We start from the raw sequence: 14,694 nt of genomic DNA, 5'->3' as shown, positions 1-14,694 counted from the left end.
GTAACTAATCAGCCAGTGCTGTAAGACACCTAATAACATAGTTTACAATAGCTCTGCACACAAGTGAGAGTTCATGGGATTAGGAACAGAACCAGGTCAGCATGTTGCCAGCAGACAGTTTTGAGTCACAGAATCACAAAACTGTCAGGAATCCTGGCCTTACTCTGACGGTTTGACTGCAGCTTAATCCTCCTTATGCCTTGATTTTCTCGCTGCTGAGAGGCTGTAAATGTGTTCTACAACTTGGTGTAGTTTACAGGGTTGTCTTGTTTGCTGCTTCCACACTGGGTTAATTAATCAGTGTACCTTAGCATTTTGAAACATTGCTATCATTGTGGAATGTCCTTTTCTGTTCCAAAATCAGGCCATTTACCTGAATCTTCTGGCCAGGACTAAGGAAACCTTTCAGAGCCAAGCTCACCCTTCCACTGGCAGGGTCCCTTTTAAGGGACAGACCCCTTGCTCCCTTGGGAGAGCAAAGGATCTTGGTTTAGGGGAGCAGAAGGTGTAGATCTGTTTCATTTTTAGATCTCCCACTAATCTGTAAGTCAACTGTGAAAAGTTGTTCTAATTTCTCTCTGCTTTGGTTTATACTTCATGCTTCAATATTCCTGTCCCTCAGACAGGGAGAATGCTATTTTAGTTTGTATAGGTGGGTGGTTTTGAGATGGGTCATTCAAAAGTAAAGTTTCAAGTCTACAAACCCATGATGTCAGTGAAGTTTTTCTTTGCCTTAAATAGGCTTTGGATCTGTTCTTAGCAGAGCCAAATGACTACAGAGATTTTGTTGTTTTGCCTGCTCCATAGCAACAGACAACATAAAGGCTTTTCCCAGATGTGTTTGGTTAAAGGTTTTTTAAGTTCAGTTTAAACACTGAAGTTGTAACTATTGTTTTTATGCTGATTTTTGTATATTTGCATCTAAACATGAAGTGAATTAGTAGCCAGCTATAGGAATTAAAGACAAGGGTATGAGAAAAGATAAGAAATCCATTCTGGGAGGACACAAAACTGGGATAAGTACAGTAATGTGTCAGCTTTTAAAGAATTACCTGGGATACCTGAGAATTCCTATGTAATTCCAGGTTGTGGGGGGAAATTACAATAAACTATGTTTTCTACAGTTAGAGTTACTGTTTATTGATAATTCTCATCATGCACCATAACAATGCTGTGAGAGAGCATTGTGCTGTACAGCCTTGGAACTGATATATACCAATATTTTTTTTCAAGAAAATTTTCTTTTTCTTTGTTTCTTGTGTTAGGTGTACAGGTAAACCTGGGCAGAGGGAGAAAATTCATCATGGGAGGGAGGAGGGGGAGGATCCCTAGAAGTCACCACATTATCTTCAAGGGATGAATTGGATTAGTATCTCTCCAAAGCCCCCTGTGAGAAGAATAACATCTTTTGGCCAGTGTGTGCATTTTGTTGTACCATGCTGCATGGTTGTAGTTATTCTCTGTAGGAAGAAAACTACTCCCTAGTAGTTTCTTCCATTTTTTTTTTCTGGGTAACCCTTTGCTTTTATTCAAGCAAAATGCAAGATAAATGCCCGTTTGAGCCTTTCAGATCTTGGAAATAATGGGGTATTAAATGTGATTAACTAGGGAATTACCCTTAAGCAGGGTCATAATTACTGTAGATTTAGATGGCATGTTACACAAATTGCTATGTGCTCATAATTACAAATTGAGTTTGTTGCACTCTGGGGGTTTATAAACTTTATCTTTGTTATTAACACATTAAATAACAGTGATTTATGTCAATTACTGGATAAACCAAAATTCAGTGTTGTGCTCAATCTAATGTTTAATTATATTTCTGTACTGGAAATAAAGTACTGTTAGCCATTAGCAGGGAAGACTGAATAGCCTAAGCCTTACATTCACTCCTGCTAAACATGATAATGGTGACACAGTTGGAGCCACTGGGTAAGCTGGTTGGTAGCATTTGCTGCTGAGAACTGCAGTGTTACAAAGTGAACCATCTAGAAACTGCAGTGACTGAGCTGCTTGGCCCCAGGAAGCCCTGCCCGGGGTCAGCCAGCCTGCTTGCTGCAGAATTATTTGCTTCCAGCTTCTGGACTGATGTAGTGAGTGTCAGTTTATAGTTTGAAATCTTTGTTTGTGTCCTTTTGCACAGAGATTTCCTAGTTCCTTATTTTTTTCTTGAGTTGATTTTTTTTTTTTTTTTTTTTTTAATACCAGAGAGATAACTTTGTGTTTTACTGTTGGTTTTGCCAGGAATAAGGATACAAAGATGTAAAAAAAGTTATTCCTACCTCCTTACCCTGGGCTATGTATTTCTACAGTGTCTTAGTGGCAGCTCTAATCCTAGGTAGGTGACAACACAGAAGCAGGAAAAGAGAACAGAGCCTCTGTTCATGTTGCTTCTGCCAAAGCTTCCTGTGCAAAGTGCAGATAAATAAAGTGATACAAAAGCCCCCATCAGCTCTGTATTTTTAGAAGACCCTCTCTCTGTCCCCTAAGGCCTGAAACGTCCCCTCATTGTGCTCAGCACAGAGCATTAGCACTGCTTCTATGCAGTCAGGGTAGCAAATACAGCCACCTACATCCAACAAAAAGGTGTCCTAAAAAGTCCAGCCTCAGTGTCTGTGACACATCCCCACTGGTTACCTGAGTGAGCCTGGGTTGTGCATTGTGAATTAGGGTTGCCATTGCCTGTAGGATACTGGACTAAGTCTGTGGATTAAGGTTACTGTTACCTGCGGGAGACTGGATTATGCAGGATGGGTTTGGAATGGTGAAACATAAACAAAGAGTTCCTCCAAAAATAATTTCATCAGGCTGCCTTGACGAGGAAACCACAATGCCATCTGTGTAGTGCAGCAAGAATTTGGTTTTCTGTGTTTAATTTCCTTTGCTGGAATACATGGGAGATGCTAAATATGTAGATGATTTTGGCATTTAAACTCTACTTGAGGTTTTAAAGACTTCGTAAAACAAGAAGTCATTTTACAAAAACTTTGAAGTATGATGTTTGAAACAAAATTGAGAATTGGGGATAGTGGATGTTGGAAGGAGGAAGAAAACCAAGAGTTATCCACCTAGGATTTCAAACACAAAATGTTAGTATTTCTTGGTTGTTTGCTTAGCTGGTGTGCTCACTGGTATCTGTGGAAAGAAGATTCTGTTGAAGCAGGTTCAGAAAAGCACTCTCTCCAGAAAATTCTGGGACTGCTTTGAGCTCTCAGCCAGCCTTTCCTGTACATACCCTGCTTCCCAGCCCACACCAAACTGTCTGCACTTGGTTTTTCCCCTTTGGAAACCGGTTTCCACTTAGCAGTTGACTTTTGAGTACTTTTTATGTCTGCTTTGGCTTTGACTCTGTTGACAAATAGAGATGATGCTGGATGCAGGAGGGCATTGAGTCAGGAGCAGAAAAATGTGGGATTGTTGTCTCACCCAGAAGGTGGAAGTCTTAGGTAGGGAAGAGGCTGTCTGGATAACCAGGCTCTGCAAATAGTCTCTGGTTATAGACTTGCAGTGACATTACTATCAAAACAGCTGTGTAGGTGTGTCCTTCCTTAACATACTTGGGTTTCACTGTAAGCTAATTAAGCCCATGTTTATTGGAACCTGTGCCTAATGCTTCCTTAGGAAACTATAGGAAATGCACCTTCTATCCACACGTGTGACTGGATTTACATAGAGCTGCTTTGATTCTTTGTGTCATCCAGAAAGAGCTGATCAGCTCTCATGGTATGTATTGTAAATAAGAGGCACGTTGTATATGCAGCACAAGGGCACAGCTGGGCCTTTTATTGTGCTCTTTCTTGTACCTGATTTGTTTGAGAAACATTTTTCATTGCTGACTGAACTTCTGAGTTTTCTCAAGCTGCAGAGAACAGCCAGTGCTGCTTTTTTTTCGTGCTGGAATATTTCAGTTTCTAAAAAGCATAGTGCAAATTGCTCCATCCCTACAGAAAGATGCACAAAATACTGTGCAAATTATTATGAATTAAACCCTTAGTGGCAAACTTACTAAATTCCCCCCAAGCCCTCCAAGAATGGTTCTTGTTTTTTTCAATAGTTTCCCTTTCTCCTGGCATCTAAATGAAGACAAGAAGTGTCTGTGGTTAGACAATCTGCCCAGCTTACACAGACATGATGCTTATTTTGGTGAAGAAAAATGCATTTTGGAAAGCAAGTTGTTTTGACGGTTCCATGAAGCAGGAAACCCCAAAGTTAAAACTTGTCCAGCTAATCACTGCTTTTTGTAACACTGGGTTCTTTGTGCCTATAGGTAGCACTATTTATCTACTGCTTTTATGGTGCTGTTTCAGCTGTTCTTTTGACCTGTAAAGCTAAAACTGTTGTAGGAATAGTCCATCAAAGAGACCATGACTGAGCAAGTACTCTTCAAAATTATTTGTGGGTTAGATTAGCAGAGGAACTTGGGCTGCATTTTGAACAGGAGCAGACAATTGATAAGGAGATGTGCCCTGGCAACAAGCAGCCCTGGAACTGGCTGACACTGTAGTTCTGAAGCACTTGGATTAACCTTCCAGATATGCTGCACACTCCTTTTTTTTTTTTTTTTTTTTCTTTTTTTTTTTTTTCCCAAAGGCTTAGGAGGAGGGAGGCTATGCAAGTATTATGAAGCATAAGCATTTTTGTTAAAATATGTCTATAAAATGTCAGTGTGTGAGAAAATTGTATAATTTCAGTGTCCTCATTTGCAGGTGTGCGGTTTCTACTTAAGAGGCATTTATATAAATTAATGAACCTTTTACAGTATTCTAGGATATGAGATGGTTTTAATTCATGAATTACAAAGTTATAATTAACTGTGTTTAGACTTGATTTCTTGCAGTGCTTTAATCACTGCATGCTAAATCTGCTTGAAAAAAAAAAAAAAAAAAAAGGATTGTTAATCATATGTCAAATACTGCAGTGATGAAATTCAGTTGTTGGTGTGTTGTGGTTTTTTTTTTTTTAATTCTAGTGAGGAATTCCTGCTTGCCAGAACTAGCTTTACTATTGAGTTACCATGTGTTTGGAGGAGGTGGAGGTTTCTTTCCATTCCCATTTACAAACACTGCAAGAAAACTGAGGACATGATACAGCAAAATCCACAAGCTTTCTAGGTCAGGTTTCAGTGGAGCAGCAAAGATAATAATTACAGTCTTTTTTGAATAATTTTAAAATAAAATTCTGATAGGTATGTTTTTAATAATAAATCGACTACTTCTCCCAAACCTGTTATCCTCCTGTCACCTCCACAGCACTCCGTATGTATTTGTCCTGTGTGCTTTCATGAACCTCAAAACCATCTCATGCTGGTTCATTGCATATGGAAACAGTGGAAAGTAAATAGGATTTTGGATTATTGTGCTATAAATTCTGAACAACAAAGCTCAGAAGCTGTTGTCTGAGCGTGTGTAGTGTTGACACAAGTGCTCCATTTCCTCACAGGGTTGTGTGCCTGGGAGTGAGCAGCTGGAGAAAGGGTTGGAATATTTGCTGCAGGTTGTTGGGTTTTTAAACAGACTGAATTCTTCTTTCACATTCTTACTCTGGAGCCTCTGAGGTATTTTTAGAGTTGCTATTTCTCCTCACTTCTTCCACAGACATCTCTGGGAGTCCCAATGTGGCTCTCGGAGGCCTCGGACAAAGCGCAGCCACACCCTTTGTCAGAGGGGTTTTATCTTCCTCCTTCAGACGCCTACAGTACTTAATTTAAAAGATAACTGAAATTCTTTTTTTTTTTTTTTTTCAAGCAGAACCGAAAACACTTGGACACTTCTTGATAATTTCAGCACCGAAACCCTTTTTTTAAAAAAGTCCACAGCGCCTATTTTAGAACTTCCCCGAGGAATTCATGAGGGGAGAGAGACAGAGGTCTGTGGCGGGGTGCTGGAGCCCGGTACTTGTGTAATTAATGAGAGTTCTGGGTTTAATTAGGCACGCGGAAACCTGCGGGGGGGGGGGGGGGAGGAGGTCTCGGGAGGTACCTGACGGGGGCCGCTCGGGTCGGCATCGGCGGGAACCGTTCGGTGCCCGCCGGAGCCGACCCGAGCGGCCCCCGTCAGAGCTCCTGAGGAGATGGGCGGCCCTGAGGTGAGGAGAGCGCCTCGCGTTCCCCGGGAAACCCCAACCCCTCCTCCGCGCCTGCGCCTTCCCGGCTCCTCGTTCTTCCCCCTCCTTCCTTCCCTCCCTTCCCGCCGCTGTGTGCGCGGCCGCTGAGGGGAGCGGGCGCGGGGCGGGGCGGCCTGAGGGGCGGCTATGGTGGCGGCACCCAGCTCCCCGCCTGCGATTTCGGCCCAGCCATGTGGTGCCTGCACTGCAGCTCGGAGAGGACTCAGTCGCTGCTGGAGCTGGAGCTTGACAGCTGGTAAGCCCTGATGGGGGCTCGGGGAGGGGGATCCCCCGGCGCACTCACAGCCCCGACCTGTCACACAAAGGGCTCCGCGCCGCCGATGCCCCCGCCTCGCCGATCGCCCTTGCCGGGGAGGTGTAGCAGGGGGAAGGCTGGCGGGGAGGCAGCCCGGAGCCGCTCCCGGTGTAAAAGGGGTTCGGCTGGCCTCGGGGTCACCCCCTTTGTCTGGGGGTGCGGCGATGGGGAGCGCAGGGCGGGGGCAGGCGGCGGCTCTCTGGAGATGGTGCTGGTTCGGGAGCTGATGTCCTGGGTCTGGGAGAAGGATCGCAGGGCCGTCCGCCTCGTACTCAAGTTGGGAATGGCAAATCCTTTCAATGCGGTTATCAGGAGTGCATCATTGGCAGACAAAGTGTAAAGCCTTGGGATGGGTGCTGTGAGGGAGCTGACCCAGCCTGCGAGTCACACGGCTCGGAACGCTGCGGGACAGTGCCACAGCTCCGCGGGTCCTCCCGCCCACCTCGGGCCGTGTCCGGGCCGGACCGGGACCTGGCTCCTGGCTCCGAACCAGCGTCCGCCATCCTGCCCTCGGCCAGGCAGAAAGGAACACACAGCTTCAGTTCAAAGGCTTTCAGAGCAGAGGTACCGAATAACTGATGCAAGAAAAACAGAGGATGGGATTTCTCATGTGCAGCCTCTTCCGTTGTGATGTTGTTTTAAGTACTGAGATAACATGCGCTAAAATTACAAAAACACAGTTATACGATCTGCCTGAAAAGTGGAGGTAGAAACGAGCTTTGCCTATGCAGTACTGTGTGGAGCTTGCCATAGACTGAAATACTGCCCCTGACCAGTGCACTTGCAAAAGAAAATTCCCTCTGCTGCATTGTTAAAGTACATTCTGCCAAATAATTTGCTGGAATTCTTAGCTGATAGACTGGTAAAGAAATATTAGATTTAAATAAAGATAGGCGACATCTTAAATTGGGTGTGTGCATGGGTGGAAAAAACATAAAAGGAGGAAGTGACTGGATTCAGTGTAACTACGTGTGAGTGCAGCAGTGCCTTTTCTGGAAAAGAAACGAAAAACTCCTTTTTAATAAAGAAAAAAGTTTTATAGTACAGTTTAGTCACACATTTAATGATCCTTAAGCTCAATTTTACCCTTAAGGAAAATAATAAAATTGAGCTTGTAAATTCCTCATGTGGAGTTGGTAATGTTTGAAGGAGCGGGATTACATTTGCATGACTTGCTACAAAACATCATTGGTAAAGGTTACTTTAGTGACAGTTTCCCTGGTGGTCACGCAGTTGCATTCTGCTGTTCAGTCATTGTTTCAGACTTTTTGCCTCCATTTGCACATTGCTATGCACTTCCTTTCAATTAAACTCGATTATTCTGCCTGATGTGCTGAAAGAGGAATTGCTGAGTACTTAGTTTGGGTGGTTGTTTTTAACGGGGTCTATTCTTGTGGCAGATACCCTTCACAGAAACACAAAATTCAGTACATCTGCCTAGTGTTTTGGGACAATTGAAGCCTTATTGAATGAAATGTCCCATTTCCCATTTTATTGATACTTTTGTACCAGATCTGTTGTTGTTGTGGTGTCTTGTTCTAGTTCCTGAAATTCCAGATGTTGAGTACTACTATATAGTTGTCACCTGTGTTTTTGGGTTTTTTTCCTTGAATAGGTGCCCAGTGTTGGGGTAGTGTTGTATGAAGTCAGCTATCATCAGGGTTTTTTCCTGTTTCTACTAATCTGAAATAATTAATTGTCATCAAAGATACTAAACAGCAGTGCAAGACCTGGAGCTAAGCAGTGGAAATTACAGCCCTCAGCTTATCTACAGTGCTTAGTTGTTTCTTTACCCCTTTAGAAGCTCTCTGAGAATCCTGGTGCAGTTAGTAAACCATTTGCAATTCAGTTTCCTTGAATAATTTGCAACTTGCAGGTAAGGAAATCCAAAGGATTTAGTTTTTCACCTGGAAAGTACAAATTCCAAGTTGAACAGTAACTCTGGTTTGTTTTGCTCATTAGGAATCTATATTGGAAGGTTGCTAGGAGCTGACACATGAGTTACTGCTGGCCAAGCAGACCTCCTCTGCTGGAGAAGGCAGGGGGTTCCTCTTGAGAACTGGGAAGTGACTCTTGCAATAGGCAGCCCCTTGGCCTTACATGAATTTTCTCACCCTGGCACCATTACATATTTGCAGAATGAAAATTCTCTGAAGAAAATTGTGTTTCTAGCCTTAGGACTGTAGAAAGCATTCCTCCAAATATTTGATCTTCATGAGAATACTCTTCATCACTTGGAGGCTGGGATTATTTCATGCCTTTGAGGATCTAGAATTAAGTGCTAGAACTTCAGGTGGGACAACTACTTTGAAACAACTGTTTACCTTTATAATGAACATGTTTTCTGAGGTAAAAAGGTGGCAATTCAAGGACTGAACGTTCTGAAGAGGAAGATCTCATAACTGCTGATGAGCACACTGTTGTGATTACTTCAGCTATGCTTGCTTGCCTGTATTTGTCCTGAACACCCTTAAGTAGCTGTGAACTATAAAAGCTGGCCTTAAAGTAGCCAGTCCTCTGGTGGTGGATGCAAGGATGCTTTTCTTCTGATGTGTGCTAGCAGCAGAGCTGTCAAATATCTAAATATTCTTTTTGGTGAGGTTCACTTTATTTCCATTTCAAATTATTTGGGCAAGTTACTGTTTTAGCCTTCACTTTTAAAGGTAAAAATAATTTATTTTAAATTGCAAACCAAAACCAACACTGGTGGAGATGCTACCTGTAAGTCCTTCACATATCACTCCACATATCTCAGTTGTGCCTCTTGGGGTTGAACACCACTGATACTCAGACTTGGGGCATCTCTAACAGGATATTAGGAAACAAGAGAGCCAGAACTGAGATTACTGCTGTCCTAGTGAAACCTGTCCTTTTGCCTGCTGTGTGGTGCTCCAGTTGAAACTTTACACACTGCATTACCTAAACTTCATAGACTCAGCTGTGTGACTCTCAATGAGTAAAACTGGATTTAGCTTACTATCAGGGCAGCTTCATTTTGGAACTATTAATGCCATAAAGATGTCCCCCAGGCCTCCATGGAATCTCAAGATCCAGACTGGTGCACCCTCTTTCAGTTTCTGCCTGATTTTGACAGGTTCAAAGGCATGGTTCAAGTTACTGCAATTTTGATTATTATATGTTTTTGAAAGAACTGTGGAGGACCACCATCTGAGGAGGAAAAACCCCTTTGTTGCTTTGAGCATTCTGATGCAAGGACATAGATAAGCTGGGTTCTTGGGGCTGTTGTGCCTCTTGGTTGCAGATATGCTGTAATTTATGAAGGACATAAAGGATCCAATTTTCTTGCTCTTTCAGCATTTACATAGTTCTTTTTCTGTCAGATCAACAGCATTTTTATCATTACCTTCAGAGCCAGGCATATTTTAATCACAGTAGCTGTCAATCAGTTATTACTTTTTATGTTTATTTAATAACATAACTGCAGGAGAGCTCAGAAACTGTAATCAAGATGGAGCCCTGATTGCTCTGTTTGTTACATTAAATATATGAGGATGTGCCCTTAGCCCAGGCACTGCATGATCAACAGAACAACTGGAATCATGAGGAGATGAATCCCCAGCTTGAGAAAAGAAAAGTGTGTTGGTGTGTTGTTTTTGTTAACTGTGCTTTTTTAGATCTTGTTTATATTTAAACAGAGTATGGGCCACAAGCCAAACTCCTATTCCTAATTTTGCTTCTTTTCTCCATTGTCTAACAAGACTCTGTAGTTCTAAGAGCAGAATCAGGCCCTGGGTTTGGAAGTTAATTTTTAGCATCCTGTAAATTGTTGTTATATGTCAAAACTTATGTAAAGAAGGATTTTGTTAAAGCCACGTATCTTTGCTATGGAAATATAGTTACTGATTAGGGGCTTTTAGCAAAGCTTATTAGCCAAAAAAATTTTAGTTACATAGCTGTAGTCCAACATGTATCTTTCAGGAATTAATTTGAATTTTATTTGAAGGAAGGATGATCCTAGTTAGGGTACAGACAGAGATGGGGGAAGTTTACTGCACTGCTGTGATTTGACTCCACATTTCCAGAGAAGAACAGATGCTGCTTTAATCCACTGTAGCACAAAGCCCTAGTATTAGGTTAAAGGGGACTGCAAATTTAGCTGAATAAATCTTCTTGCTTCTTCACAATAGACAAAAGACTAAAAACATTTTCATGAAGTTGTTATAAAGATGTCTTTAATAAAAACAAAGAAAAAACCCTACGATTTAGTATGATTTAAAAATAAATAAAATCAAACCCTTTGGTCCTTGTGGGAGGAGTATAAAATTAGAATGATGGCTTTGATAGCCTTTAATACAGGAAATTGATGTAGTATTTCTGTTAATCAGATTCCTTCAGTAGTTCAGTGTCATCTGAGTTAAACTAGTGCTTAAAAACAAAGGACCCAATTCCCTGGTGCCTTATGTTGTGCAAGCACAAACAAAATGCAGCAGCATTATTTGATTTCCTTTTACATGAGTGGCTAAATACAGGGCAGGGCAATTGGAAAAGAACCCTAGGCTTGTTTTGGGGGGTACTTGGATTGTTTAGTCCACAAATTTCAGTCAACCTTAAAATTCACCAGATTAGTAAGGATGGCTTTGTCTGTGTTTCAGTGTTTTGGTAAGAACAGAAGAAAACTCAACTTCCTTCTTTTTCTTGAAATATCCATGGCCTTTTAGGTCCTATTTATGTAGTGTGAGGGAAGCAAGGATGCAGACCTGATGGATTTTTTGTTGCAGGGTATTTTTGCAGCCAGCCCTAAAACTACACCCCAGGAAAGTTCACAGTTTGGCTTGGATTTCATTTTCTCTCCCAATCTTTACAGTAGAATGGACCAAACTCAGTCTCAGATCACCTGGGGAGTTACGTACAGCCACGGCTCTGGACATTATAGCTGAGGCAGCTGTAGGTGGGACTGGGTGTAACTTCAGGTTAGGGTGTTCTTTTTGGTGTAGCCTACAGCTGCAGTGATCATAGCTGTGATCCTTTCAGTTTTCATGAGTTAAATCAGGGTTGGTCTTGTCAGTACTTGCACAGAACATGCTAGTGAGAGGCATTTAAAGATAATGCCAAAGCCAGGGTTTCCCTCATCATCTGGGGAGGTTGTGCTGAGGAAGACACTGTTGAAGTGAGGTGGACAACAGTGTTCCTGATCCAGCTGCAGTTCCTAAGTCTAAGAGAAAAAAACAGGCTTGTATCAACCCCTGGCTTTAAGGTTCTGCTTCAGCTTAATAATAGATTTTTCTCTCAATTTAACTTCCCACTTTCAATTGTGAATAAAATTTATTTTTCTGTCTTCCATGGTTATGCTTTATTGTAATGTGCTGTGAAACAGGTGTTGAATTTCTTTTCTAGAAGTGTCTGGGGTAATTCTCATGCTTTGAAGTTAATGACATTTCACAAGATATTGACTGTTAGATAATACTTTTAGAAGTTATATTCTTGAAAGACAGTTCATTATTATTGTTTGTACATTATTTTCTTATATTCTATTTTGTGAACCATGTGTAGAAGACACCAGTGATATAGAGCATTTAGTAGAAGCTGGTTTTAAGGAGGACCTGATTCTAATTCTTCAAGTTTTGGGAGAGTGGGACTCTGCAGCTAATGGTTTCCTAATAATGCTATTAATTAATGCTTTCTGAAATAGAGAACAGAGGGTTGTACAGCATTTATTGGAAATTGTCCCAGGTGGTGACAACCTGTTGCTGTTTTGGATTTCTTTTTGTTATTAAAAGGTGATTACATGGTTTTTATTAGGTTATCCTAGAAGAAAAGAAGTATTTCAGGTTTTCCTGTGGTGCCACAGTGCAGCAGGTTACACAAGGTGATTTCTGACTGTCTTTGGTTGATATTTTCAAAATCTGTCTTTGCACAAGATTTCCAGTTCAGCACACAAACTGGTGACTTGTTTTCTGGGACTGGGTTTCTAGCCTAGTCCTAGAAGACCATTTTCCATTGTGGGAAGATCTATGAATTTGGTTGTGGTAAAGAGCCTACAAATTCTCTGGATGATGTGAGTTGGATGGGTGGGGGATGCAGCTGAGCAGGCTGTGTCAGCAGAACCCAGTGCAGGTTGTTGATGCTGCTGGGAGCAAGAGTTGCAGAAATGAACTGTGTGCTACAGGGCACTGAAGCTGCTGTGCTCCACAGGACAACCCAGCAACACTCTTGTGCTTTACATGTGTGGTAAATCCTGTGTTGTTAGGTAATGAAATTATTTAGAAACATAGAAGAGGTCTGGAAGTTTGATGAGCTTTATAAGGAGAAAGTTCTTGGCTTATTATAAGCTTTGAAATAGTGCTTATAGGTAACCAAGACAGGAATTGCTACCTGTGTTATTTTTTTATTGTGATCACTGAGATGGCTCCTGAAATCCTAATTCCTCACTAGCAGAGAAAGAACTGTGGAATATATGAACTCAGCATAATGGAGAGGAAATGTAAAAGGAAGGAAGTTTGTGAATGAGAAAAAGCATCTGTCAGCTCTTTAACTGATTTACAGCTTGTAAGCAACTTTCTATGGTCCTGTTTGTCCTAAGAGTGAAGATTCACATGTAGTAAGACAGAGAATATCTTTCTGAGTATGTCTGCAACTATCTCCTGTATTCAAACACATTGCCTTGAATCTTAAGTGACATCTGAAACATTTTCCACTCCACCCTACATACTGCTTAACTCTGTACTTCCAACAAAAGCTCTCTTACCATTTTGTTTCCTTAAACATTATGTTTTGAACACTTTGATATAAACCTTGGGTGTGTTGCAGAGGATAAAAATCTCTGTTTTATGAGGATGCCTGTGATTAAAGAGTGTTCAGCAGTGATTCTGTTCCAGTAAGTTACAACACAGACATCTCTCGGTGTGTGTGGAGTGCTCAAGGCCAGTTCCTGTTCTCACTGACTTGGTAGCAAAACTGAGCTTCACTGGAAGCAGGAACAAGAATTCTCAAGAGTTCTGTAGTTTTATGTTCTCACCTATTTTCTTTCCTACTTGGTGGGTTCCCCGTGCCCATTTGCTTGCATTTACAGAGAAATAACATTGTTCTCCCTCAGAGAAAACAAGCAAAGTTTCTTTGTCTTTTTGCCTTTTTTTCTTTTCTTTTTTCTCTTCTTTTTTTTTTTCCTTTTCTTTGACTTGGCATGATGTAGTTAGCAGTCAAAATGCAGGGTTTGTGCAGTGTTAAAAATTGAGTGATACTTTTATATTACATATCCATCTCAGCTCACTGAGAACAGTAAAGGTCTTTCTCTGGTCAGACATTTAACAGTTGCTCCTCGATTTGGATTGCCTTTTTTAATTCTGTTGGTCTATAACCTTATGAGAGAGAGCTTCAGAGAGAAGTTGGCCAACCACTAGAAGCTGAACAATCCCTTTCTTTCTGATTTTAAAAGTGAGAGAACTTCAGCCAAGTAATTCTTAAATCCAAGTGAGAGAACAGAGTATGTCATGTTTATCAGTGACATTGCTATAAAGCACACCTCATTAGATAAAAATAATATATTACCACTAATTGAAGTTTAATCCTTTGGCTGTTTTAAATAGGTCTTTTTGTATAATGTTGGTTTGCTACTTAAGTGAAAATATAGCCTGGGTGAATACAGTTGTGGTGGGATCTATGACTTTACCCAACATAGCATCCAATCCAAAAAGATGGCTTGGTTGCTGTGTGGACTCTCTGCATGCTCTTTGCTTTATCATCATCTTTAATTTCCTGCTGCCAACCACACACATGTATGTACTTGCAGGCAAAGACTGTCCTGCTCAGAACTGTTCCCAGCTCTGTGTACTGCATCTTCTTGGTAAGCATTTCAAAGAGTGAAGAGGCAAAGCCTTAATATGAGTCAAACAATAAGATTTGTCAAGTGTGTTTGATCTAAGGTGAAACTACAGTTTTGTTCTGGGTATGAAATTTCTATGCCTGAAACGTTTTCTGTACGCAGTAAGCAGGATCCTGTTAAGGATCTTCAAACTAATTCATGTTTATCTTGTATACAGTATTTAGGAAACAAGTATTTAGCCTCTTACAGGACTTAATTACCAAGTGTAATTGTCAGCACTGCCATTCTGTGACACCTCTTCTTCTGTGGGCTGGGCACAACAGCTGAAGCCACAACAGAAGTGAAAGCCAAGGATGGCTGGTATAGGACACCAAGGATTTTTGCATTATATCAAATGCTGCTTCAGCTGTGTGTGCAAATCCCTTATTTCTCAGCTGCAGAAACTAAATCTTCCTTTTTAAAATTAGCATTGTATAAAGGTCAAGTCATGATATGA

The 14,694-nt window shown here is 41.3% G+C and overlaps 1 protein-coding gene across 16 annotated transcripts in view; it reads left to right on the top strand.

Annotated features, from left to right (window-relative positions):
- The window catches only part of IQSEC1 (IQ motif and Sec7 domain ArfGEF 1), a 326,891-nt gene that overhangs the window by 251,596 nt on the left and 60,601 nt on the right, over nucleotides 1–14,694 (top strand). Inside the window, exon 1 of one of the 16 annotated variants that reach the window (XM_071755447.1) lies at nucleotides 6,178–6,358. The exons of 14 other annotated variants lie outside the window; for them this stretch is intronic. In XM_071755447.1, coding sequence (XP_071611548.1) covers nucleotides 6,294–6,358 — 65 coding nt within the window. In that variant the 5' untranslated portion in view covers nucleotides 6,178–6,293. Of the gene's footprint in view, nucleotides 1–6,177; nucleotides 6,359–14,694 lie in introns of those variants that run through there. One more of the 16 variants, XM_071755451.1, reaches the window with a different exon arrangement.

Source organism: Heliangelus exortis, chromosome 12 (assembly GCF_036169615.1).
Source record: "Heliangelus exortis chromosome 12, bHelExo1.hap1, whole genome shotgun sequence".
In the NCBI taxonomy this organism is placed as follows: Eukaryota; Metazoa; Chordata; class Aves; order Apodiformes; family Trochilidae; genus Heliangelus; species Heliangelus exortis.
Note: the sequence above shows the minus strand (reverse complement) of the source record. Positions and strands in the feature narration are given on the sequence as shown.